Source organism: Rhynchophorus ferrugineus, unplaced genomic scaffold (genome assembly GCF_030347505.1).
Source record: "Rhynchophorus ferrugineus isolate W39M unplaced genomic scaffold, kcgeb_rfMv2 rfM8, whole genome shotgun sequence".
NCBI lineage: Eukaryota > Metazoa > Arthropoda > Insecta > Coleoptera > Curculionidae > Rhynchophorus > Rhynchophorus ferrugineus.
Window position 1 is genome coordinate 27,570,417 of NW_027472587.1, and position 26,681 is coordinate 27,597,097.

The following is a 26,681-nucleotide window of genomic DNA, read 5'->3' on the forward strand; positions in this document are numbered from 1 at the left end:
GATTACTTTGTACCTTTTGTTGTTTGATACCGGGCAAAAAATTAGATTTGTGTAGTTCGAAATTAAATTTTGTGTATATGTCACAAAATTGTATTATTATTTTTGTATTGTTTAGAATCGGCACCGACTTCAAACTGATCGGTTGGTAGAAGTTAAAATAATATTGTAAATAGATAATTAGGTTTAGGTAGGTATTAAGCTAAATTGTGTGTATATATTAGAATATAAAATGCGTGTAGTAGATAGGTTAAATAAAGTTTTTGTTTATTTTTATTTAGTTATTACAACGTTTATTATGTACATATTTTATTTTCCCAAAAAGGCACCTGGTATAGATGACATTTCACCTGGATTATTGAAAGAACTGCCTGATTATTGAAAAGCAATCATCATGTTGACATATATATTTAATGCCTGTTTAAGGCTGAAGCATGTCCCGGAATGCTTTAAAGTTGCACAAATAATTATGCTCAAAAAACCTGACAAACCTGCAGAATAAGTCGAATCTTACAGGCCTATTTCGCTACTACCTGCAATATCAAAGCTATTTGAGAAGCTGATATATAAACGTGTTAAACATTTGGTAACAATACCAGATTTCCAGTTTGGTTTTCGAAATCACCATTCAACTATCGATCAAGTGCACAGAGTAACTGCGGCTATTGAAAGAGCGTTTGAAGAAAAGAAATACTGCCCTGCAATATTCCTGGATGTCTCACAAGCTTTTGATCGGGTTTGGCATTTGGGATTAATCTGTAAGATAAGCAAATTGTTACCGCGTAACTATTGTCAATTGCTGGAGTCATATTTATTCGGAAGAAAATTTAGAGTATCGCACGAAAAGGCGTTCTCGACATTTAAAAATATCTCGGCTGGAGTTCCACAAGGTAGCGTCTTAGGACCTGTCTTGTATCTGCTCTACACTGCTGACATTCCAACAACAAAAGAAACACTTCTTGGAATCTTTGCTGATGACACAGTTATTATGGCAAAAGATATATCTCTGCCTAGGGCAATAGAAAAAGTGCAAGTCGCAGTCAACAAAATCTACAAATGGACAAAAGATTGGAAAATTCAACTTAATAGCTCCAAATCTGTTCACGTTAATTTTGCATTAAGGAGAAATAATAAAAACTTAATTATATCACTCAATGGATGCCCGATTCCTCAAGCAGAATCAGCAAAATACCTTGGAATCCATCTTGACGGTAGATTAAATTGGAAGCATCACGTTAGACAAAAAACAAAACACATTAGAACCAAAATAAAACAACTATACTGGTTAGTCGGAAGATACTCTCAACTTGATCTAAAATCAAAGAGGTTGATCTATAATACAATTATAAAGCCAATTTGGACCTATGGGGTGCAAATATGGGGTTGCACTAAAAATGCAAATCAGTTAGTCATACAGCGCTGTCAAAACAAGATTCTTCGATTGATTACCAATGCCTATCGCTATGTAACCAATGAAGAACTGCACGATGGCCTGGAAATCAAATGGATTACTAGAAGATTACTAAATCATTCTAACGTGGAAGCAATACAACTGCTGGACAGCGCACAGGATGTCAGGAGATTGAAACGAACAAAACCATACGAACTTGTGTGAACATTTAGTGTGTATTATTAGTGTAAACTATAGCTATAAGTTAATAATTAATAAATAATTATAATTTTATAATTGAGGAATACATACTGATGTATTTTCTCGTACTCGTCTTGCTTGTTAATTAATCCAAGCACATAGGAAAAGTAGTAATAAATTAATTGTAATAATAATAATTAAGATTGTACTAAGCGTATCTAATAAAGATGTTATAAAAAAAAAATATTTTGAAACGTTTTGTTTTAAAAATCTGATTATTTTTTACTTTTTAGTGAGTTCGTTATTTATTTTTTGAAGTCCGTCACTTTTTTATTCCTTATAATCTTTAGTATGTATGTGATGCTTTGTTATAGTGCTGCGATAGGCGAACGGAACAAACAATTTTATTTTTTCTTATAGAGACATAATAAATGAACAGTTCTTTATCAGAATTATTTATAACTAGACAAACACTTTTTCAGTTTCGTATTAATTCTTTTCGAGAATTTTGAAAATGTTTTTGGATATCTTTGAAGCTTTTCCTTTAGTTTTTTTTTATATTCCACTAGTATGCCGTATCCACTATTACTTATGAACTTCGGTGGGGATCGCGGTAGGGTTATAGCCAACTTTAAGATGTCCCCAGTTTTTTTTTGTTTTTAATTACGTGAAATATTACCTACGTGATTCAGTTTAGCCGAAGGAAATGTGACAAGTAAGTATACGAACTTCATCCTGCAGAAGTTAAGATTGTTTGATCATGTTGGATAGTATTGACTTTAGGATATTAGCTTATATCACGCAATACATTAACAATCCTTTATAATGTTATAAATGTGTCTATAATATGTTGTACAAAATGTTACATGTTTTTAAGGTACAAGAGTGATTTTACTTTTTGCTTTGTACTATTTAACAATGCTGTTAATATAGAAGAGTAAATCTTGTTCAGAACTGGAAAATATTATCTTTTTGAATTCACTGTAGACCGATATTGTCACCTGTTCGAGCGATACCATGGTTATTGGACGTTGCTACACCGTTGAACTCGTATATTTTAAAATTATATGTAGAACTCGTATATATATCACTCGAACAAGGTTTCATACTAAAACTATAGCAACTAACATTCTACAAATACATAAAAAAACGAGAAACCTCTTCTTTTACAGCATAGTTAAATAAATATATTTTTAATGTATTTGTGGAATGTTAGTTGCTTTACTATGAAACCTTGTTCGAGTGAATATCGATATTTTTCGGCATCCTTAGGCTGTTCTTTATGATTTTCCGATAAAATATTTTTTTACGTAGGAGGAGTTGGTTTGGACATGTTATATTTTCTTGGAGGGGAATTGGGGAAACTGTTATGATTGTAATTTCAAAATATACGAGTTCAGCGGTATAGCAACGGTGTACTATCCATGGCGTCGCTCGAACAGCAATATATCGGTCTACAGCGGATTCAAAAAGAAGGTTGATTTTGTATAAATAGGTGCATGTTGACGGTATTATTGTCAAAAGTGTGATATTGGAACAGATGCATAGAAGAGAAAGTGATTTATCAAAGTGTTATATAATAATCTAATCTCAGTGTGTTGATTTTTATCAAAAAATCAATATTTATCATCAATATACAATAATATATAGCATATATAGAACGCATTTGCATTCCATGTAGCAATTCTTAAGAACGGATTGCTTATTTTTACTTTTTGGTGACTATATTTTGTAGATAATGGTATTGCGGATATTTGACGTTTTATATTTTCAAGGGGGGCTCTGTAAAGGTTTAAGCTTTGTCAACTTCGTGTCTTAAGTGATGTACTGCTGTTATTTTATTTGACTTAAGTTTCTTTCAGTTTTTTATGGTATACTGCACATTGACAGTGTGTCCGTTTTCATTACATAAGGTGCGTTGCTTATTTTATTGTTTTTTGTGATGTTTATGGGCATACTTTACACATTTCCTGTTACAAGAATTTTTAGTACGCCCAAACTGTTGACAGTTTGTTTTACGAATCACTTATGATTCGGGACGGGACGGAATTAACACACCACTTATGGCCTTGGAACAAAACAGTAACTTTATTTTAATCCCTGGTTACCCACTCGATGCAAGCCCCAGCGCCCTCTACTAACTTTTCTTCCTCCTTCCTATACTGACTCTTGTATCGAGACAAGTCATATATTTAACAGTTTGTTCATTGGGGATACTATTATTATTCTTTGGGAGTCAACTTTTAGTCTACATAATATATTTATTTAACTATACTGTAAAAGAAGAGTAAATCTTGATCAGAACTAAAAAGTATTAACTTTGAGTATCTTTTGAATGAGAATATGTGAATATATTTATAGAAATTTTGCTTTATTATTAATAACGTTGATTAAGCCGGTCTAAGTTAACAGGTTTCTCGTGTTTTTTTCATATATCTGTAGAATGTTTTAGTTGCTTTAGTTTTATTATGAAACATTTTTCGATTGATATATCGATATTTTTTCAAAATTCTTACTCTGTCCTTTATTGTCCTAATGGGTTGGTAATTTTTTTCTTTAAACTATTGATTTTTTAGTTTGATTTGCAACCTCCAGAATTTGAACCACTTGACCGCATAATCGAGCTGCTTCTGTAAACGTTCATGAATTGTAACTTCGAACCTGGCGGCCGTGAAGAAAGCAGTGTCGTCAGCGTAAAAGGCGACGTCAATATGCTCTTTTCTCGGCATATCTGAAATAAAGAGGTTAAATAAGGCTGGAACCAGCGGGGAACCTTGAGGTACGCCAGCATCGATTTGTTTACGACTGGAAAGTAATGCCCTGATCTTGACCTGGAAAGATCTGTCCGAGAGATAGGACTTGATGAGAGCGGTTAGGTCTTCTGGGAGGCCTAACTTTGCGAACAATCCGTCGTGCCAGACCTTGTCGAAGGCTTTGGTTAGGTCCAGAAGAACTGCTCCAAGCTTTTTACGTTGATCAAGAGCATGATGGATGTGTGCAGCCAGACGGAAAGGTTGATGGACGGATGAGTGGTGAGCGCGAAAGCCGAATTGTTCATCTGGAATGACGTTGTTTTCCTTTGTGAAAGAGTTGAGAGCGTAGAGTATTGCTCTCTCGGCAAGCTTCGAAATGGCGCTGAGAAGGCTGATAGGCCTGTAATCAGATGGAGATGATTTTGCTCCTTTCTTGGGTATAACCGCTATATGTGCGTGTTTCCAAGACGCCGGGAAGTGTTGCAGTCTCATGATGGAGTTAATGATGTTTGCCAGTTCTGCGAGCTGCTTATGCGGGAGCTTTTTTAACTGGGTAATCGATATTCCATCGAAACCTGGAGATTTTTTGGTTTGAAGTTTGCCGATTATAGTCTGTAGAGACTTTGGAGACACAAAATGGTTGAGAAGAAAGGCGGGGGTTACTGGTCTTTTGACGGAGTTGGATTCGTTGATGACATTGTCAATGTCTTTAGCTTTAGTGTTCTGTGCGGGTGGGAGACATTTCATTTGAGCTTCGTAGGTCTCTGCAAGGAGCTCGACTTTTTCTTGGTCAGTGACTGCGAAATTTCCTGTAACCGCTGACTTCAGGGGAGGGATGACATTGTGCGTCTTCCCCACGAGGCATTTGGAGACACGCCAGAAGGAAGGGGGGCCATCCAGCCTTTGGTCCGCGAGAAATGAGTTCCATTTCATTGCTCGCCAAGTCGAGACGGCCGCCCTTACCCTCTTGCATGCTCTGTTCGCCTCCCTTTTGTCTGCAGCATCAAGGGTGAATCGAGCTAATCTGCATAAACCGTTTTTGATGCGAATTTCACGTTTAAGAGGAGCGGGAAGGTTGTTTTTCCACGGCTGGGGTTGTGATGAAATTTTGACTGTGGCAGATTCGTGAGCAGACTGAATATCGCGAGTTAGCTTGAGTACGGCTTCCTCGAGGTGTTCTGGTGTGTTAATTTTCGGAATTGGATCGAATTTCAGGAGAAGAGAATGGTAGTTTTTCCAGTCGGTTTTTTTCTTGAATCTTATTAGTGGGACTTGAGTGGTGGCGCAGTTTCCGAGTTTGAGAAGGACCGGACGATGATCAGAGTCTAGTTCGTCAAGGACTCGAACTTCGGAATCGCGATTTACGTCTTGAAGAATGAAGAAATCAAGGATTCTTGCTGCGCCTTGAGGGACTGTACTAGGGTGATGGGTGGGTTCATCTGGCAAGGCAAGACCGTAGCCCAGATCTGCACTTAGAGCTACGATGGCGTTACCTGCGGGATTCGCTCTGGAACACCCCCAGGTGGGGTGGTGGGCGTTGAAGTCGCCACCTATTATTTTCGGAAATTTTCCTTCGACGAGTGATCGGTATTCGGCATAGCTGAATACAGAAGATTTCCTGTACAAGGATGTAATCACGAAGGGACGTTTTTGGATATCGATTTTAATGGAGGTTGTTTCGAAGGTGTTTACTGATAACGATGGAAGGAGCTCGTGTTTGACTCCTTTTCTGACGAGAATGGCGGTTCCACCGCCTCGACCCGGAGTTCTATCGTTTCTGTAAACAAAAAAGTGTTCGAAAGAGAGACGATGCGAAGGTTTCAGGAAAGTTTCCTGGATGAGCACGATGTCGACGTCATAGAATGTCATGACGTCTTCCAATTCCGCTTGCTTTCCGCGTAAGCTATTTGCATTCCATGTCATCAGTATAAGAGATTTGGGAACAGCCATTTCGAAGAGTTAAAAGGCTGCTGGAAGTTATAGAGACAGGTAAGTGTTGCCGCTTAGGCGGCGACATTTGGAAAAAGACGAGCAAGTTGGTGAGCCAGGGCGATCACTTGCTGGAAAGCCTACTCCATGCAGAACCTTGTGGAGGCCTGGTTTCGGTCGGAATTTTTAGTTTTCTTGGAGCAGGACGGCAGCTGCAACCGCTGAAGTTTGCGGTATGAATTTCACCGCAGTTGCTGCACTTTGGAGGTGCTTCTGGGATTTTGGTACAGGATCTAGTGTCGTGATGCCCGGCACATTTGACGCACCGTGGGGGGGCTCGGCAATATGAGCTGGAGTGCCCGAAAAGCTGGCAGTTGAAGCACTGCACTGGCTGGCCGTTTCCCCTCTGGACCTCGACCTTCACTGTGATGACGCCGAGTTTGGTCATATATATGATCTGTCGCTCTTCGCGAGGGACAACTACCTGAACAATTGGTAGTTCTATCCCGGATTTTAATTTCCATCTTTGCACAAATTTGGGATGGAAGCATTGATTAAAGAGAAGTTCACGTACTTCGTCAATGCAGAGTGATTCTGGGATATTTTTTATTATTACCCGGAATGCTCTCTCCTCCGGATGACAGAAGGAATGGTAAGGGTAATTCCTTTCCTCGAGCAGGGTAGTGAATTTACGGTAATTGTCGCTTGTGGCGACGAATAAGAAAATGCCCTCCTTTTTGTTTCGGGTTATAATGTCTATTGATTGTGCCTTAGTAATTCTAATGAACTCCATGAACCTCTTCTTGTCACGGAGCACTATAGGCGGAATTTTTTCCTTTGGGGGACTTTGAGAAACAGTCGCCGAAACGGTTGGCACTGTTTTTGCTGTGGAGGTTAAGACTTGTTTAGTGGCCTGGCTACTTACCTGCGCAGGCTGGGTTGGTCTTGTGGTAACTTGTTTCGGTACTGGCGGTGGGGCCGCCTTGGTGGTCGGCTTGTTTTGCACTGGTCTGGTGGCAAATTTTGTAATCGAAGGCTGTACGTTAGCCTTGGCTTTCGATTGGGTAGATTTAGTGGCCGGCTTGGCTACCGGATTGGGTTGTGATTTGGGAGCCTGTTTTCCCTTGTTGCCGGCCTTCGGCAGCTGGCTTTCCTAAGGTGGAGGACGGGCCCTCTTTTCCTTTTTCCCACCAAGGTGAAACCGTCGTCTGAGTCTTCAATTTGGTCTGACTGTTGTGCCGGTTTAGCTGGTGTCTGGGTCTGGGTTTCTATGGCAGCGGGAATCTTTACTTCCATGGCATCTTTTTGATACTTCATGAATTGTGTTATCGTAGCTGTGAGAGTTTTGATTTCTTCCTTGAGATCTTCGGAAGCCTTTTCGCTCTTTTTCAGCTTTTCCGTCTGTTTGTTCAGGGCGTCTGTTTGGGCTTTTGCGAACGTTTTAACGTCAGCTATATGCTTTCGCAGGTCTTCGTTCTGTTTTCTTAATTCTATTATGAGCACTTCTCGGTTGTCTTCTAAAGATAGTCCATTTGAATTAGGAACACTGGGATTATGCTCAGGAGGCGACGTCGGTTCTGACGTACATGACGCCATTGCCGTGTCTGTAAAAACGCCTTTTCGGCGCTTACAGACGCTTTTTTTTGACGTAGGCACTGGTGAAACGTGATAACGGGTCGACTGTCTTAGGGAAAGTTTCGGGTAATTCTTGGAAGCGCAGGTAGGTTCGGCGGACCGGGCACGACCGTTCTCTTCGAGAGCTAGCACGGAACTGAGAGTTTTTAGCTTTGTCAATCTCTTGTCTTAAGTGTTGTACTGTTAATATTCTATCTAGCCTGAATTTCTTTGACTTTTTTATGGTGTATTGCATGTCCTTTATAAGTGGCATGTTGTTAGAGTATTGCATTGCTTTCTGTATTCATTTGTGTGATATTTACCAGCATACTTTGATTGCCTGCTACAAAAATTTTTAGTATGCCCATGTTTTAAGTAGTTTGTACATTGGGATTACTCTTTTATATTACATTCTACTAGGTTTTTGATGCCATAACATTTTTAATTTTAAGCGCATTCACCATTTAATCCTGAATAATTTTTACTATTATTTAGTAGTTTCACCTTAATCTAATTTAATATCGGGTAAGCGGTTTAATTGTGAAAAAGGAGATCTAAACTGACATTAATATTTTGTTTGCTCTTACAAAGCAAAATGTGTAGGTAGACATTAACTATATTTGTTGATTTTAAAAAAACGTAGATTACTTTGTCAAACTTAATATGTTTTAATTAGTGTTGTTAACTATCGACTGAAATTGACTATCGTCTGTTTAGTAACTGTCTACTTTTTACTATCGATTGTTTCTGTCGCTATTTTCGGTCCGACTGATTTTATTACTATTTACTATTGACTGTTCCAGTCGTACTTTTAGTTATTATTTTTGGTCCTACTTGTTCCATTCGACTGATTTTTAGTGTTCTTTGTCGTCCTAGCCGCGACCTTGACAAAAATATACCCAATTTATGCTACATAGGATTTATATGTAATATATGTAGTTTTATGATTTTTTTGGTAGTTTGCTTGTAAATAACAACATTTTGTATATTAATATTATAGCATTTTGGTACGATATTTTTCAAGATTGTTAATGTAATGGGGTAAAAAGATTAAAATTGTGAATGATAAATAGTAACATATTTTTTACTGTTTTTATGTCAATATTAGGTAATATTTTGATTACTCTCTCGATTTTTGTTAAAACATATTTCCGTTCAATAATAAATAAAGCAATTATATCATTTTATTCAGATCATTTTTAATTATGTCATGGATTAGTTTTTTTCTATGATTAGGTATATGTTTAATTTTTATATTATATTTATGGTTATTATATACATCGTTTTTAGGTTTTGTTTAAGTTCTATTGTATAGTCTATATTTATTATAGTATTGTAGCGACCTTGAGCATGTCGAATTTTACATCGTGGAATAACGGTCTACAAAATACCCAGAAATATAATCCCAGATGTTGAACACGGGCGGAGTGCCAACTGGAACCCGACAACGAATAGCTGGCGGCAACCCCGAGACGTTTATCTGGGATATTATTGAAGGGTATTTCGGTCATTCAGTGCTCAACCCTCGTTTGGTTAAGACGTGCCACCATCGACTGCCCAAGCCTCGTCTTCAGGTAACTCCGCTGCCATCCGTTTTATTATTTGTATTTTCACATTTTTTTATATTGCCAATAAATAACGGTCACATTATGTAAACACCACTGTTTCATTTCGTTTTACCTCCATTCACCGAGCCACATCACATTTACCCTAAAGTATATTATTTAAAAATAGCAATTAAAACATTAAAATACAATAAAACATTTGTGGGATATAATTCCATTCCATAGAAAAATTCAATTCCTTTTTACAGATCTATATAAAATTCAAATATAAAAGTAATTCTACTTAGTTTCAAATTAAATTATAAATTGCATGTTATGTATAATTATTATAATAATATTCAGTAATTATTTTTTTCTTTCTCTTTTTAAAGTTAGTTCGTGAAGGAATTTATATATCTCCGTCTCGCTTATACTACAATTGGAAAATATAAGCACATATTAAAAATTAACTGCGCCAAGCAATTGTCTCCGTCCTTTGCTCTCTCACAATTTATACAGGAAAGGATTCGTACATCTTCGTTTAACATCACGAATTGAAAAAAAAAAATAGTCGAACCGTGTATTTGACTGAAAATGGTAATTACTATTTTCAGTCGTTAGTTTTTTGACCATCGACTATTTCGACTGTTTTCAGTCGATAGTTTCCAACGCTAGTTTCAATATATTTATTATTTTCTGAATATCTTTAGGACATAAAGTTACGGGAGACAAAAATAACAGTAAACAATTATGTGTTGATTCTAAGGGCATTCACTATTTCGTCGCCAAAACTAATTATTATTTATATTCATCATTACCGTTATTTTCATCTCTATTTAATTTATTGTGGAATTAGCGGTTCAGCTGTGAAGAAGAGGTCAAAGCTGACATTAATATTTTTCTTGCTTGTTTATATTGATTGTTTATATTATTATATATTTATATTATTTCTATTAGGTATCTGTATAAAAACTATAAATTGTTTATATAAACCTTTTTTATTTCATGTGCATTCATTATTTAGTGCGGAAGTGTATTTACCATTATTTAGATTCATCTTAGTCTGATTTATTATAGATTAACTTTTTCTTTGTTCTGACCTAAAACCATTGGTGGTGGAATGCATAACGCATACCTGGTCACGGAGACTTTCCCTGGAGTGACAAGTTGGACCGGGTTATGTGGGACTGCCTCTGGGCTTACCAATACACTAAACCGAAACCGCCTCACAGTGGACCCCTGTGGATCGCTACTGCTACTGCATTAATTTTGGGGATATGGCATCCGCTGATCGGGCAGCCGTTATTGGGCACGAGGACCCGGCTATTCTATTGATTCGCGAACCTGAGTTATGACTGTAGCGACGGATGAGGTCGTTTCAGCCTGGAAAAGAGGAAGAGTTTAGGGGTGATGCGGTGCTAAGCTCCCAACATGTCGACCAGCTCGCGAACAAGCGCGTTTTCAGAAGAACTTGAGCTGAGTTGTTGTTTGTGGAATGACTGAGATATGAAGTGCTTGATTTCTAGAGTGTCAGTTTCCCTATGAATTTGATTATTTCTGACAAACCATGAAGCGTTTAAGATTCTTCTGAGGAGGTCATTTTTGAAAACTTGAAGCCGTTTGACCTGGTTGGGTGTAACAAACTTGAAGTAGACATTGGATCCGTAGGGGAGTACGGACCGAATTAACATTTTGTAAAATAAGGATTTGATGGAGATGGGAGCTAAAAGGACATATCAGAGAAGATAGCAGGTGTGCTATCCCCGAAACTTTCTGAATTGCTTTCTGGATTTGGGAATGCCAACCAAACCGTCGGTCAAAGTGGAGACCTAGGTATGTGATGTTATCCATCCATGGAATTATTGCAGTGTCGATGTCAAGTTGCGAGACGCGCAGTGCGTAACGCTTCTTATGGAAAATGATGGCCTGGGTTTTCAGGTTCATGGGGTTGATTTGCAACCTCCAGAATTTAAACCACTTGACCGCATGATCGAGTTTCTTCTGTAAACGTTCATGAATTGTAACTTCGAACCTGGCGGCCGTGAAAAAAACAGTATCGTCAGCGTAAAACGCGACGTCAATGTGCTCTTTTCTCGGCAGATCTGAAATAAAGATGTTAAATAAGGCTGGGGCCAGCGGAGAACCTTGAGGTACGCCAGCATCGATTTGTTTTCGACAGGAAAGTGTTTTGCTGATCTTGACCTGGATAGATCTATCCGATAAATAGGACTTGATGAGAGCGGTTAGGTCTTCTGGGAGGCCTAACCGCACGCATTTTGCGATCAAACCGTCGTGTCAGACCTTGTCGAAGGGCTTTGGTTAGGTCCAGAAGGACTGCTCCATGCTTTTACGTTGGTCAAGAGCGGATTGGTCGGCCGAAGATACGTTGGTCAGACGGGTAGCCTGATGGACGGATGAGTGGTGAGCGCGAAAGCCGAATTGTTCATCAGGATGTTGTTTTCCTTTGTGAAAGAGTTGAGAGCGTAGAGATTGCCCTTTCGGCAAGCTTCGAAATGGCACTGGGAAAGTTGATGCGTCTGTAGTCAGATGGAGGTGATTTTGCTCCTTTCTTGGGAATAACCGCTATATGTGCGTGTTTCTAAGACGCCGGGAAATGTTGCAGTCTTATGATGGAATTAATGATGTTTGCCAGTTCCGCGAGCTGCTTATGCGAGAGCTTTTTTAACTAGGTAATCGATATTCCGTCGAAACCTTATAGATTAATCGTATAGTTCTGAAAAAATCAAGACTCATATCGATGTTTTCTTTGACAGGGTCTTCAGTACAGTGGAATTTACATTTTTGATGATATAAAAAAAATGGGGTTTACTTTGTCGCGTATATAATATATGTGTATAAAATATTTTGAAATGTAGAACATAAAACAACAGGATATAAAAAAGTAAATATATAAGATTACAAAAAATTATAAATTGTTTATTTAAACCTTTTTTATTCAATGTACATTCATTATTTAGTGCAAAAGTTTATTTACCATTATTTAGATTCATCTTAGTCTGATTTATTATAGATTAAACATTTTTGGTAAAATTTTCAAGCATTTTCGTTCGAGCGCATTCGCCATTTAGTCATTATATCACTAGTCAAGTATCTCTATCATTTAGATTTGTCTAATTAATTGTTGAAGTAGCGATTCAATCACAAAGAAGAGGTCAAAATTTGACGTTCATATTTTATTTGATTTTATAACAAGTAGAGTTTTTGGTATAGTTGAAAAAATTTTGAAAAACATTCATTGGTGACATCTTTAAAGTATTCCAATGTGTCATCTTTTTGAATATCTGGGACATAAAACTATAGGAGACACAAAATATTAAAAATAAATAATTAAAAACAATTATAAGTAGGTTATTTAAACATTCAAAATTTTTTCCATTCACCATTTAGTTCAGGGACACTTTTAGCATTACTGTGATTTTTCGTATATTTATTATTATATATTCAATGAGCGCTTCAGTTGTGAAGAAGGCGTCAATACTGACACTGGTATTTTCTTTGATTATAAGTACAGTGTCACCTATTTTTTTAATTGATTTGAAATAGAACGCATGACACAAAATTATAAATAATTGTTGAACATTTTTTAGAATAAGCGCATTCACCATTTAATCCGTACATTTATTTATGATTATTGCTAAGTTTTATCTTTGCCTACAAAGGCCTTTCTTCGTTGATACCACGGGTTACTTCACCACAGTTTTAACATATCCCAATTTATTATTTCTTAGAATATCAAGAACATTAAGTAACAAGGTATTAAAAAATTTACATATGAACTATTATAAGTATTTTATTGAACCATTTTACATACGACTTGCTATAGTTAAAACGCGTTAAAGAATGCAACAACCTCACATCCCATACAACGAGATTGGTTGCCACCTTCTTAAAACTAGGTACAAACAAAAATAACTTATTTTTAAGGATTATTTTGAGACCACAAAGATATTTAAAAAAACCGACTGTGAGAATCTTCATATATACAAATCCAAGACATTCAAGGAAGGTCAAATTCTTAGTAGGTAGTGGTTGTTTGTTCGTCACAGTTTGTCAGTGGATGATTTCGAATGGAAACGCTCGAAAGTCCTGAATTGTTTAAACCAGTCGTTTAACTAATTATAAAAAAGAAACTTTAAAAAAATTATAAATAATCCTATGTAACAAGAAAGACATTTAATATAAAAATACTTATATCCTGGGAATCAGCCGTATTCCTCCTTAAATTTCAATATATTTCTTTAAATATAAACATTATTTTCAACTGTCGATTTAATATGTCTATCACATTTAACAATTATATTTACAGAAATATCCATCTTAAAGTTAAAATTGATTTTTTAATGCTTCAATTGTCTTGCGTTTTTGCACATTGGACAATAAGGTTGTGGGAAACATTTAATGAATATCTTTAAACTTAACAAAAGTCACTCCGTTCATTGAATGTTGCCCCCTCGCCCCCAGAATGTCCATTATATAAAAATGTTGGAGTACCTATAAAGAGTAACCATCCAGGCCAAAAAATACTAAAATAACTTGATAGGTAAAATAACCAATCTAGGTGTTCATTTATACAGTGTCGTAAAAATAGTCCAGTCTGGATAATTGTTCTTAAAGGGTTTAGTAAGAGTGTTCAGAAAAATCAACACTAAATATAGCTTACAATTATTAAAATTTTATAAAAAATGTATAATAACTTTGGTTAGATATGATGATGATTCACAAACCGAAAAAACTATTAACTTTGAGCATCACTATTAACAAGATATTTGATCTCGATGCCACAGTCTTGTTTTGATTGATCCCTCGTTCCACAAGGAAAAATAACTTTAAAATTCGTAAAGTATCGTCTTTTTATTTTTTAAAAATTTAGTCATGTACAAAAACATGCGACATAATTTATTCTTATTTTATAACGAACTTAGATAGGTTGCTTTAATTTTTTTTTGTTTATTTGGTGGATAGATCACAATTATTAAACGAACTGTAATTTACATCATTGTATTACGATTACGCTTGAAATATTCAAGGCGTACAAAAACTATTATGTAATAAAAAATCTATTGGCTTCATCGTATCATTTTTTTAGGCACCAAAAACATTGCATAGGTAAAGTTCTCCTTATTGTCATATCTATCATGGGTTTGAATGAGACATTTTAGTCGTCATCCTTTTTTTCTGGTTTCAGGTCTACCATTGCATGTAACTCTTCAGGAGTGTATCTAAAAAAAGGAAAAACTAATGTTAGTCAAGGTGGCTATTGCTATTGTTTGTGACGATTGTTTTGTCTCTGACACTTACCCTAAGAGAGTTTGCAAGTCGCAGACAAATCGATATACGTAACGTTTACCAGCTGTTTTATGAATAATGTTTTTATCATAATAATATCTCAGCCCCCTCGATAGTTTTTCGTAATTCATTTTAGGTTTATTTTTACGAATGCCCCATCTCCTCGCAACCTACAAATAAAAAAGTAAATTAGTTCCGGTAATGGCATGATAAAACAGATGACTTACTTCATCAGGATCGGTAAGTTTAAATTCCCAGCCATCTCCGGTCCACGAAATGAAGCCCTGACAGGATTTGTCCGTTAGGAGTTCTAGCAAGAACTGCCACAATTGAATAGGACCAGAACCTGAAATGATTAAGCGGCCTTTTAGATTTTCTGCGATCATATTAGCAGATTTAGATTTAGAAGAGAGATAATTACCCGTGAAACAAGGTCCTCCCGAGCTAGGATTGCTGGGATATCCAGCGATCATACCGTTTTGGATCATAGGTTTGGTGTCCGGCCCCAAGGGACCCAACGCGTCCCTGCCCAAGCTCGAGGGCATGAAAGCTGGGTGGGCGTGCGGATGGTGTAGCGGAATATCGTGGCTGGTCGTCCATTGGTCGTTCGGGGTATTGCTTCCGGTACTTGGTACCGTTTGGAAGGGTGAATCGAACGCAGCACCGTACATATCATTGTAGTTGTTGCTATATCGACCTGTATGAAAATAATTTTTATTTAGTACAAGGATATACTAGATCGAATCGTGTAAAATACAGTAAATTAGAGATTCGAGCAACTTGTTGCCTATAGTTTAGAAATTAGGTTAGTTTGTTTAATTTCTGTTATCTTAGGAATATTTTAAATTTTGATTATTATATTATGAGTTAAAATGGTGTTTTTCTTGAATTTCTATTTGATATATATCCCGATTGTTATGTATCTTTATAATTCTTCTGTCCGTGTGTATATGTAGAAAAGAAACCGTCCTCAAATGAGGCGGGTGACGAATCAGAGATTAAAAACAGTGAGTAGTTTTTTAATACAAACATAATTTAATACAACTATTTCAACGGAAACTGTTAGTCTGAAAGTATCGAAAAGGTCTAGTGGAACTTTCAGATATTGCTTTTAAAAGAATGCAATTTTTAAAAGCTTATAATAAAATGAAGGGAGTTTTATTATTTAAATTTATGAATTTAGATGAGACATGGATATTTCAGAATGGGACCAATATACCCAATGTTCACTCATGGCAAGCTGATAATAAATATAGTGTTATGAAAACAAAAGTTGATAGAAAAGGTAAATGTTGGAATAAAATTGAAGAAGAAATTGACAAATGATGGAATTGTAAACAAACGTTAAAAGATAGATTGGAAATTAACAGTTTAGTTATTCCCTCGAATGAAACTTTCTGAATATGATATGATTCAATGGATACAAGTAAAGGGGAGGATATAATTAAAATATGATAACTATATGTTATTGTAGAGTGTAAAAGATTGAAGTGCACAGGTATGTGTGTAATTGTTCAGAATATTCATGAGCATTTGGTTAAAGTGTGTCAGGAGAGAAAGATTAGAACTGTTTTGCAGATATGGCAAATGCATTAAGGAGAATGCAGTGATTAAATCTAGTTTATCAAGAATGAACAGGTATTAAAAGAATACAGTAAGGAGAAATACAGTGATATCAAAATGTATTTACAAGGAAACATTGTACCGAGTGACACAAGAACTATGCGTAAAAAGCAAATATGCTGTCTAATGAAAGTAAAATATATTATTTGGATATTCAATTGTTAATTAGGTGGATTAGGCCTCCAGGAGATACAACTCCATAAAAACGCATCTAGAACTCTAACTCATAGATGACAAGGAAAATAGTTTAATGTAAATATAATCAAACACAATCCTAACCTAAAAACTATTATAACTGTGTACTTAATTGTAGTTTTAAGTCCGTCGTTAATATATTGATACGGCAATATTGCGACGTTTTGACGTCACAAATTTAGATTTAGATGACAAAATTTCTTTGAATATGATTCTTCGATTTTGATGAAATTTTGTGTGTGTTTATGTTGTTTATAAATTGGTTTAGATTCGCAAAGGGGCCTGATAGGTGGCGCTGCGATAGTGTTCCTACTTATAAGAACATCACATATCACAATAACGTATTTGTTTTTTTATCGAAATAAATTATTTCACTCAAACTAAAAGCCAATGTTAGGACAGGACAACGTCTGTTAGGCGTTAGTTTACATATAAGTTAGGTTAAATTGTTTTATTTTTGTCGGTTTATTTAATTTTGTGTTGAACCGCTTTATAAATTAGGCCTGATTATACTATTTCTGTTGAGTTATCGATATTTCTTCGAATTTAGGAATGTTTAAAGTGAATTTGTGAAGTTTTTTGTTTTACTCACCCGGAAAACAGTGGCCATCTGTGCTGGAAGTACTGTTGGGGTACCCAGGAATTACTCCGTTCTGTAACATCGGCGGTTTGGTATCCTGGTGGTGTTGAGACGGTGTATGTCCGCCCATGGACAGTTCGTGAGGTGCTGTATGGCCCCATTGTTCTGACCCGCTGGAACCACCGCTGGGGACCGTTTGATATGCGTCGGCATAAGGACTTCCGTATGCGTCGGTGTATGGGGTATCCGTGTACCGGCCAGTGCCTGGAAGTAAAAGAACAATACGTTTTATCTTTTCAGTTTTCATAATTCACATGTTTCTAGATATTAAATGAAAATGATAGACTAAATGGCGTATTGTAGACCTGCCTCAGAGTATGAAGAGTGTCATATCATGTCTGCTTTGCAGAGCTATCAGACTAGATCATGAAAGAACATGAATATACACCTTTTATCATAGCCGATTAATATATACTATTGGACTATTCGAAATAGGAAACATCAAAACTTAACTATTGGATGATTTGTAGAATAATTAATAGAAAATCGATACAGTGGGCAGTCACAATAAATGTTTAAAATGAAAATTGTCCAAATCGAACAATAACGGAACTCGGCGAAAAATTTTGTAGATTCAAGTGTTTATAATATAACATAAGCTCTCGTTTTCATTCGAACAGGACTGAGGGGTAGTATCATTTCAAACCCGGATTTTTCCTTCTCGTTTTATCCCAGTTAAAAATAGATATAATGCTGTCTGATTCGTGCAGATATTCAATCGAATCAATGTACCATATTGCCAAATGTCTGTAAAATTCTTTAAAACATCAATGATAATGCTTTTAGGTTATCAACAGGCAAGCAAAATAAGTTGATGCGACGTATTGACGTCACAAATTTTGATCATGTTCATTGGCTGTTTTATTTGGGTAGGTCTACGACTTGAAGATGAATCAAATAATATAGAGATAGGAGGAAAGCAAAACTAACGGGATAGAGATATCAAAGAATGAAATAGTCGTAGAAAACAGAAAAAAACAAAAGGAATTCAGTTAGTAACTAAGTAATAACTAAATAAACAAATATAAAAGTTAGAAATGATAGTAGATAAGAAACGATTAAGAAAAGTCAGTAGCACTAAAAAGAGAGGAAGATTAAAAAATGGAAGAGAGAAATTGAAAAAAAAAGAGTAGAAAAAATGTGAAGAAGGAAAGTTCTAAGGACGTAGAAAATGATGAATTAGTGAAAGGAAATAAAAACCAATACAACAAGAAACGGATGATTCAATAATTAGAAGAAAATACAAATAGAATGCTGGACGGGCTGACAAGTCACGGGTCTCACACATAGATGGCGCTAGTTTTATTGCATTCGCCGCTTTTTCAGTTACCTTCAAAAGAAAGCTGTTAAAATTTCGTGATATTCTACTCGTAAGTTTGTGAGTTATTGTGCTAAGAGTGATATTACTTTTGTTATTTTCAAAACAATGGATCAAGAACAATTTCGTGTTTTAATTTTACGCTGTTTCCTGATGGGAAAAAATAACGCTCAAGCAAAAATAACTTTCAGCAATGGCTTGAAAAGTGTTGTCGTGTGTGGTGTTGTAGTGATGATGCAGACCTCAGTGGACGTCCAAATCAGGTGGTAATACCCGAAAAAAAAAAGATCCATAAAATCGTTATGAATGATCACAAAGTGAAGTCGCGTGAGTTAGATAACATCGTAAAGATATCAAAAGAACGTGTTGGTTTTATATTGCATTAGCACTTGACTATGGGAAAGCTCTGTTCAAAATGGGTACCGTATTTGCTCATTGTTGCCAAAAACAAAAACGTGTTGATTCTGAGCAGTGTTTGGTCATGTTTAAACGTAACAAACAGAAATTTTTGCGTTTATATGTGACAATGGATGAAACAAACATTCATCACTTTATTCCGGAATCAAAATGATCGTCATCTGAGTGGACAGCAACGTGGTGACGGGCCTATTTTGAGGCAAAAGATAAGTCGTTCTACAAAAGTAGCATTAAAATGTTAGAGCGGCGCTAGAATTATTGGGTGGCTCTTGATGGAGATTACGTTGATGAATAAAGCCAATTTGGAACAAAAAAAACCGTTTTATTTGTTACGCCAGGAATTTTCAATCCACGTGTTACTACAGCCGAATTAAGATTACTTCATACCCTAGCAGTAAAGCTTGGGCTCCCTCCCTATCCATAAGTCAACTAGTATCAACTTTCAAATACTTTTTTTGGCACCTCCCCAAGACGTGATGCTCTAAGCAATTAGTTAAGTGGTTTATGGGTTAATCTGGTACTGAAGGATCTTAATGGAAAATATAATGAAATAAGAGGTCAAAAACGGAAAAAAACGGATATAAGCGTAGGGTGAACGTTTTCGAATATGTCATGTTTGATAATATTAGTCGTATAAAATACGTCGTACCGTCCTTCAGTGATAGTTTTGGCTGATATCGAGTAATTACGCAACTGTTTATTCCCGTACCGAGTCGCTGATGATCAAATAATTGTCTGATGCATGTTTACTGTTGGCGTCTGATAATAATTTTTCAGTTTAGTTCAATTAGGACAATTTACATCTGTTTTTCGTCGACATCGGCCACCGTCGTGCGTTTTCGGAACGCCGCGTCGCAGTTTGCGGTCTGGCGACTTGCGAACTGAATCGAAATCGAAATCCCCGTCGGTTCCCGATCTAATCCAATTAGAAACCGATCGCGTCGACCTCCGTCGATATCGCAACGATCCCGGCACCCAACCGGCCCTGCAGTCGGCGACCTTCGTCGTTGATTCGGCAATTGCGTCCAAATAACCGACGCGGATCGGCCGCGGGAGGCGTGGCCGCGCCCGGCTATTGGCGCGACGCGGATCCGCCCCTATCGGCCGGCGGGAACGCCCGCTCGCCTCGCGTCAGCCTATAAACGAACGGATCTGCGTCGTGATGCGAGAAGATGCGACGGCGTCGGTACACATCATGGATAATCGGCCGATTTCGGCCGGGCACGGTGAAGGCCTTAAAGAGCGACAGAAAAACAACATCCGCTGACGCAAAGCGATAAGTATGACGGAGGCATCGGCGATTTTTATCGGTTTCGACTACATTATCGGGACCCGGGGACCGATTTGGAAGTAGCGGTCCGTTTTGGTATTCAGCAGGGCGTTTGGTCAACACGAGACTATTTAAATTCAAGGCATCGTTGATTCGATGATCCTACTGACGCGCTGTGTACGATGCGACAAGCAAATTAGCGAACCGTCATCTGATTTTGACGGCTGCTAACCGATACGAAATTATTAACATGAAATTACTAGGGAGGGTGAATTAATTTTAAGGGATTTACATTCTATGGCATAACATTAACCATATAACAGATTTAGACATTCATTAAATTAAGTTGTGTTAGTTACATCAACATATTCATCTGTAAATATGTCATGTCACAAAATATACAGTAATAGTTAAGATCTTAAATGAGTGCATGTGAAACAAAGACAGATATTATATATTATCGGTAGGCGGCTATAGGTATAAGAGCAACATGAATAACAAATTTGTCGTAATTATGCCGACTAAAGGCTGAAGTAAGCATATTTTAGAAACATTGGGTATTTAAATATTTTCTGTAGCGATGTCACTTGTTAGAATTTTGGTTGTACATCTATGTGTTATTGCTGATTGTTATTATATTTTAAGGATTCCATTTTACCAACGAGGGTTTATGTGGACTGGACGTATTGTTTAATGTGGGCTCCGAACCATGGTCCTCGGCATTAAGCCTACGGAGGTCTACGGCCAGAGACCATCCCAGAAAACATCCGGCCTTACCCACCCTGGTACACCAATAACCGTGGGAGGGCCATTCCTTGTCGGATTTTCTGCTGTTGTCTATAGAGACATTTACAATTACAATCACAAACATAAATTTCATTTATGCCCCAGCACGATTCGAACCCGCTACTATGTCAACAGTATGTCCTATGTGCTGTGTTATAGGTGATAGTGGTTGGAAAAGAATGCATTATTGCATTATTTCTTATATAATATAATTACCCTGACATGTAGAAGATCGATTCAGTAAGTGATCTGCTGTACAACTTAATAACCTAAATCTTATTCTAGATACAATTCTAACGTATTCTAGATATCATTAAATCTCACTCTGATGTCCATTAATTCAGAAAAAGTCCAATTCCAGAAAACATCCGGCCTTACCCAGCCTGGTACGCCACTAACCGTGGGAGGGCCATTCCTTGTCGGATTTTCTGCTGTTGTCTATAGAGACAATTACAATTACAATCACAAACATAAATTTCATTTATGCCCCAGCACGATTCGAACCCGCTACTATGTCAACAGTATGTCCTATGTGCTATGTTATAGGTGATAGTGGTTGGAAGAGAATGCATTATTTTCTAAGAAACTCCGCTCCTGCTCTATGAGAAAAAGCATTTTCAGGCTTACTTAAAGCTTAATAATATATAGCTTAATTTAAAACAAGTTTATTTCACGTTTTAGAGCGAAATATTGGACAACTACGTAAATCCATTGGATTTCGAGGTTATTGTGTAGTTCTTTCATTGGTTATGTAGCGGCGATAAACGTTAGTAATTAATGGAATAACTTTATGTAGGCTCAGTTTATTTTATATGAATTATATTGTACATCAGTTCTGGAAAAATGTATTTATCTTATTTGATACAAGAAGTGCCGTTGAAAAAAAACAGAGTATTGTAACGAAAGAAATACACTTAATTGTTAATACACAGAAGAACTATTAATTTTGTCCTAAATATTTTGGGATTATATTAAGTTGGTGTTTCTACTTTACAGCTAATATTCATGATTATTATTTTTGTTAAGAATGCCGTTGCTATTGTACATGGCTTTCCATGTTGCTATTTTGTTTAATACATATGTCAGTATAATCTACTGACATTGACGTTGCTCCAACAAAAAGCAGCGTTAAAGATCTATAATATTTTGAAGATATCGACGTTTGTGCCCGAAAACGTGCATTTAGTTTTCTTGTCTCATTAAAAGAAAAAAGTCGCAGAAAGTCATAGTTTGCTGGTAGGCAATAAGAACATATTTGTTGTTTCGACAGTTCAAGTGAGGTGATTCCAACGTTCAAGGCAAAAAACGTTCTGGTAGACCGAAAACGTTTAAATATGCGCAATTACATGAGTGCTTGAATGAAGACCTAACACAAACTCGAAAATAATTGGCAGAGAAGTTGTATGTTAATCGAGTAGCAATTTGTGAACAGTTACAAGCAATGGATAGATGGGTGCAATATGAATTTAATAAAAGACAATTAGAAAATGAAATCATTTCTGCATGGAATAGTAACGGGTGACCAAACACTAATTTATTTCGAAAATCTCAAGTGAATGGTTATCACGTTTCGAAGCCGGCCTATCTACCCCAAGGTCAAATCACTTTGGTCACAATACCATGCTCTATGTCTGATGGGACAGGGTTGGTCTCGTATATCATGAATTATTGAAAACTGTTTCTTAGTTAATACTCATCACCATTGGCAATAAATGATTTGTGTATGAATCGAAAAACGTCGACAATACGTTTAAAAAATGATCAAGATGATACAAAAATATTGCTCCGCTGCATTTTTTGATATATCTCAAGCTTTCGACAAGGTGTTGCCTCATATGCACTTTCAACTGCTGAAATCATACCTCACAGACAGATATTTTATTGTCAAACAGGGTGACGAATACATTGACCTACACCCAATATATTCGGGTATTCCGCAGGGCAGTGCTTTCGACCCATCGTTATATTTCTTGTATACAGCTGACCTACCCACCTCAGGAAACACTACTGTTGCAATATATGCTCAATATCAGCCACAAGAAACCTCCAACTTCATCTTAACAAAGTCGAATTGTGGTTGAATACGTGACGTATCAAAGTAAATGTGACACAATCTACCCATGTGACATTCACCCTTTGTAGAAGAATTTGTCCCTCAGTAAAATTGAATAATCATGAACTTCCGCAAGCAGACAACGTTAAATATCTGTGAACGGATTTCGATCGGGCTTAAACTAAAACATATGTACTGGCTGATAGGGCGTACATCTAAATTATCGTTAGATAACAAGGTTTTTCTGTATAAGTCAATACTTAGGCCCATTTGGACCTATGGCATGTGTGTCCAACAAACTGATTCAGCGCGATATCCCCTTAGAACTCATAACGAGTGTGATTCGAAGTGTTAGTGCGAAGTACTCTGAAAGACTATTAGTGCATCCTAATGCACTCGCCAAACAGTTAAATGTGCGCGATGACAGTGTAGTGCATAGGCTCAAACGCAAACTACCATACGAACTGATTAATAGACATCAGAGTGAGATTTAATGATATCTAGAATAAGTTAGAATAGTATCTAGAATAAGATTTAGATTATTAAGTTGTACAGCAGATCACTTACTGAATCGATCTTCTACATGTCAGGATAGTTATATTATATAAGAAATAATGCAATAATGCAGAAAATAATGCATTCTCTTCCAACCACTATCACCTATAACACAGCACATAGGACATACTGTTGACATAGTAGCAGGTTCGAATCGTGCTGGGGCATAAATGAAATTTATGTTTAGGATTGTAATAGTAAATGTCTCTATAGACAACAGCAGAAAATCGGACAAGGAATGGCCCTCCCATGGTTATTGCTGTACCAGGCTGGGTAAGGCCGGATGTTTTCTGGGATTGGACTTTTTCTGAATTAATGGACATCAGAGTGAGATTTAATGATATCTAGAATAAGTTAGAATTGTATCTAGAATAAGATTTAGGTTAATAAGTTGTACAGCGGATCACTTACTAAATCGATCTTCTACATGTCGGGATAGTTATATTATATAAGAAATAATGCAATAATGCATTCCCTTCCAACCACTATCACCTATAACACAGCACATAGGACATACTGTTGACATAGTAGCGGGTTCGAATCGTGCTGGGACATAAATGAAATTTATGTTTGTGATTGTAATTGTAAATGTCTCTATAGACAACAGCAGGAAATCCGACAAGGAATGGCCCTCCCACGGTTATTGGTGTACCAGGCTGGGTAAGGCCGGATGTTTTCTGGGATTGGACTTTTTCTGAATTAATAGACATCAGAGTGAGATTTAATGATATCTAGAATAAGTTAGAATTGTATCTAGAATAAGATTTAGATTATTAAGTTGTATAGCAGATCACTTACTGAATCGATCTTCTACATGTCAAGATAGTTATATTATATAACGGAAATCATATAATAATACTTATTGCCAACGGGCAGATTGTTGAAGTTCTAAGAGATTAATAATAGAAAAAAACCTTAAGAAGATTAAAGATCTGACAAATTGACAAATTGCCTGATAGAAGAGCAAAATGTATAAAATTACATGGTCAATACCTAATTATAATTACATCGTAACTATCAACTGTAAATAATGTATTTTCTTTAGCGGGAAAACGGAAAGGAATTAGCGACCACCTAGTGCATACATTGAAGAATCGCTTGAATAGAGGCGTATTGAAGCTGGATAATCAGGATACTAATCGTACACGGAATCAGCTCAATCACCGTTACGCAACTAGCAGTTCCAAAAGAGTTTTTCCCCACCAACCACTTTCTTATCAGCGACATTTCCGTTTCGGTGAAGTATCGTCCGACCAAACTATTGCCAAAATAATATGAACGAAGTTCATCTTAAGTCGCAATACTATCGAAAACCACAGTTTATGTTCGTTTCCGTTGTTTGGTGGTTGATAGTCGAGTTTTGGTTTAATGGTTACAGAACTATTAAAAACCTCGTCGACTTTGTGGAAGATTTTTGTCCGCGATAATGAATATTAAACGTTTCTACATCGATAGCTAACAACGCACAAACAACATTTTTTAACGTAACTTAAGTTCTTGTTCTAAGAGCCCGTTGTATAGCTGTTTTACTCTTGGAGCCATTACTATATTTTAGCACTACCTTACTAATTTACTTCCTAAGTATCTGCACTTTTTCCCAATTTAATGATACCTTTTTTTTGTTATACACTATCTCTGATCTGTATATTAACCTGCCCCTTTATGGATGAATCTACCTTCTGGTTGTAACCACTAATGGAGTACATTCATTAATTTTCTTCATTAATGGCTTCGACAACAATATAAAATTGTTAAACCACCAATGTGTCATCAATTGAAAGAGATATACGCAATACACAGTATTCATACAAAGCGAAATATAGAAACTGTACGAAGTTGCTCCACTTTCCCCTAGATTCTGTTAAAAAGTAAAGGGATTGTCAAAATTCTTTTTGACATTAAATTAATACAACTATTCCCTATACTGATATGGATGTCAGCTCTGCCAGATTTCAGAAAATCGTGACAGAAAATCGTTATTTAAGGAAACAAGACTAGATATTGTACTATGACGGCGCACCATTTTCTAAGGCATTGCATTTATTTATTGCGAATGATTTTCTGATCAAAAAATCAAGATGTCTCCGGTCTTCTTTCTTTATCGCGTGCTGAAATTGACAACTGGTTTGTTGGCATCAATGTATTGTCTTAGAATAGGTCTAGTTTGATGAAAATTTAATACATTTGAATAATCTTCAAGTATCTTATTGGTCAATACAAATTAGGGATTGACTTAAAATACTCAAACATCTACTAGAGACTACTTTTTAGAGACTTTCAGAGGATTCAGGTACTAATACATAGGTACTGACCAATTAAAATCTATTTGAACTTCATCGAAGAAAATATTTTGTAAATTTAATGAGGTACTAATATTGTGATTTAAAATAAGGACGGATATTTAATTCATGTTTGTCGTTGTTTGCATAAATAATTAACAGTGTAAAAGTGTTGACAACTTCAAGCACTTCAAGTTGTAAAATCGGATTCTTATTCATCTCCGTGTTCATTTCGTTTTCTACGGTATGGCCGAAACGTAGCGACGAAAGCGAAATGAAAATGGTACCGCTAAACACATCCGGTCCGACCAAATTACATCATTTTACGCTTCGTGTCGGTACTGCGGCTTCAAACCAAAAGCGTTTCTCAACCCAATGAGATTTTGAAGTAATATTAGACCGCGTGCACGCGTTTCGTTCGATAAGGGTAGCATCATCGGGATGTTCATAGCATCGATGAATAAATTACATATTTTTATTGGCATATTTTATCTTAAAACATATGTTTTTCATATCCCTTGTTCGTAACGGCTTAAATTTGTTTATAAATTATTGTACAAGTGTTTAAGATATGATATATATTTATAGATATAAAGGGTTAGAAGATAAAAATATATATAGATACAAAGATAAAGGGTATAGACAAAATACTATATTATAACTGTCTCGACAAAAACAGTACGGAGGGAGCAGCATAAAGATAATATGCATGGAAGGGCTGCGAAACCCTTGATAACTCAGTCCAGCACTAAATTGCGAAAGAAGTGCTTCAACGATCATAAAACCTAGATTCTTTATGTTCGGATGAAT

The 26,681-nt window shown here is 36.4% G+C and overlaps 1 protein-coding gene across 7 annotated transcripts in view; it reads right to left on the reverse strand.

Moving 5' to 3' along the window:
• Nucleotides 1–13,221: 13,221 nt before the first annotated feature.
• pnt (ETS transcription factor pointed) overlaps nt 13,222–26,681 on the reverse strand; it is a 504,008-nt gene continuing 490,548 nt past the window's right edge. For all 7 annotated transcript variants that reach the window (XM_076411200.1, XM_076411199.1, XM_076411202.1 and 4 more), the window contains 5 exons: nt 17,146–17,397; nt 15,157–15,432; nt 14,963–15,081; nt 14,748–14,905; nt 13,222–14,668 (listed from right to left, as the gene is read on the reverse strand). In XM_076411200.1, the coding sequence (XP_076267315.1) occupies nt 14,605–14,668; nt 14,748–14,905; nt 14,963–15,081; nt 15,157–15,432; nt 17,146–17,397 (869 nt within the window). In that variant the 3' untranslated portion in view covers nt 13,222–14,604. The remainder of the gene's footprint in view (nt 14,669–14,747; nt 14,906–14,962; nt 15,082–15,156; nt 15,433–17,145; nt 17,398–26,681) is intronic.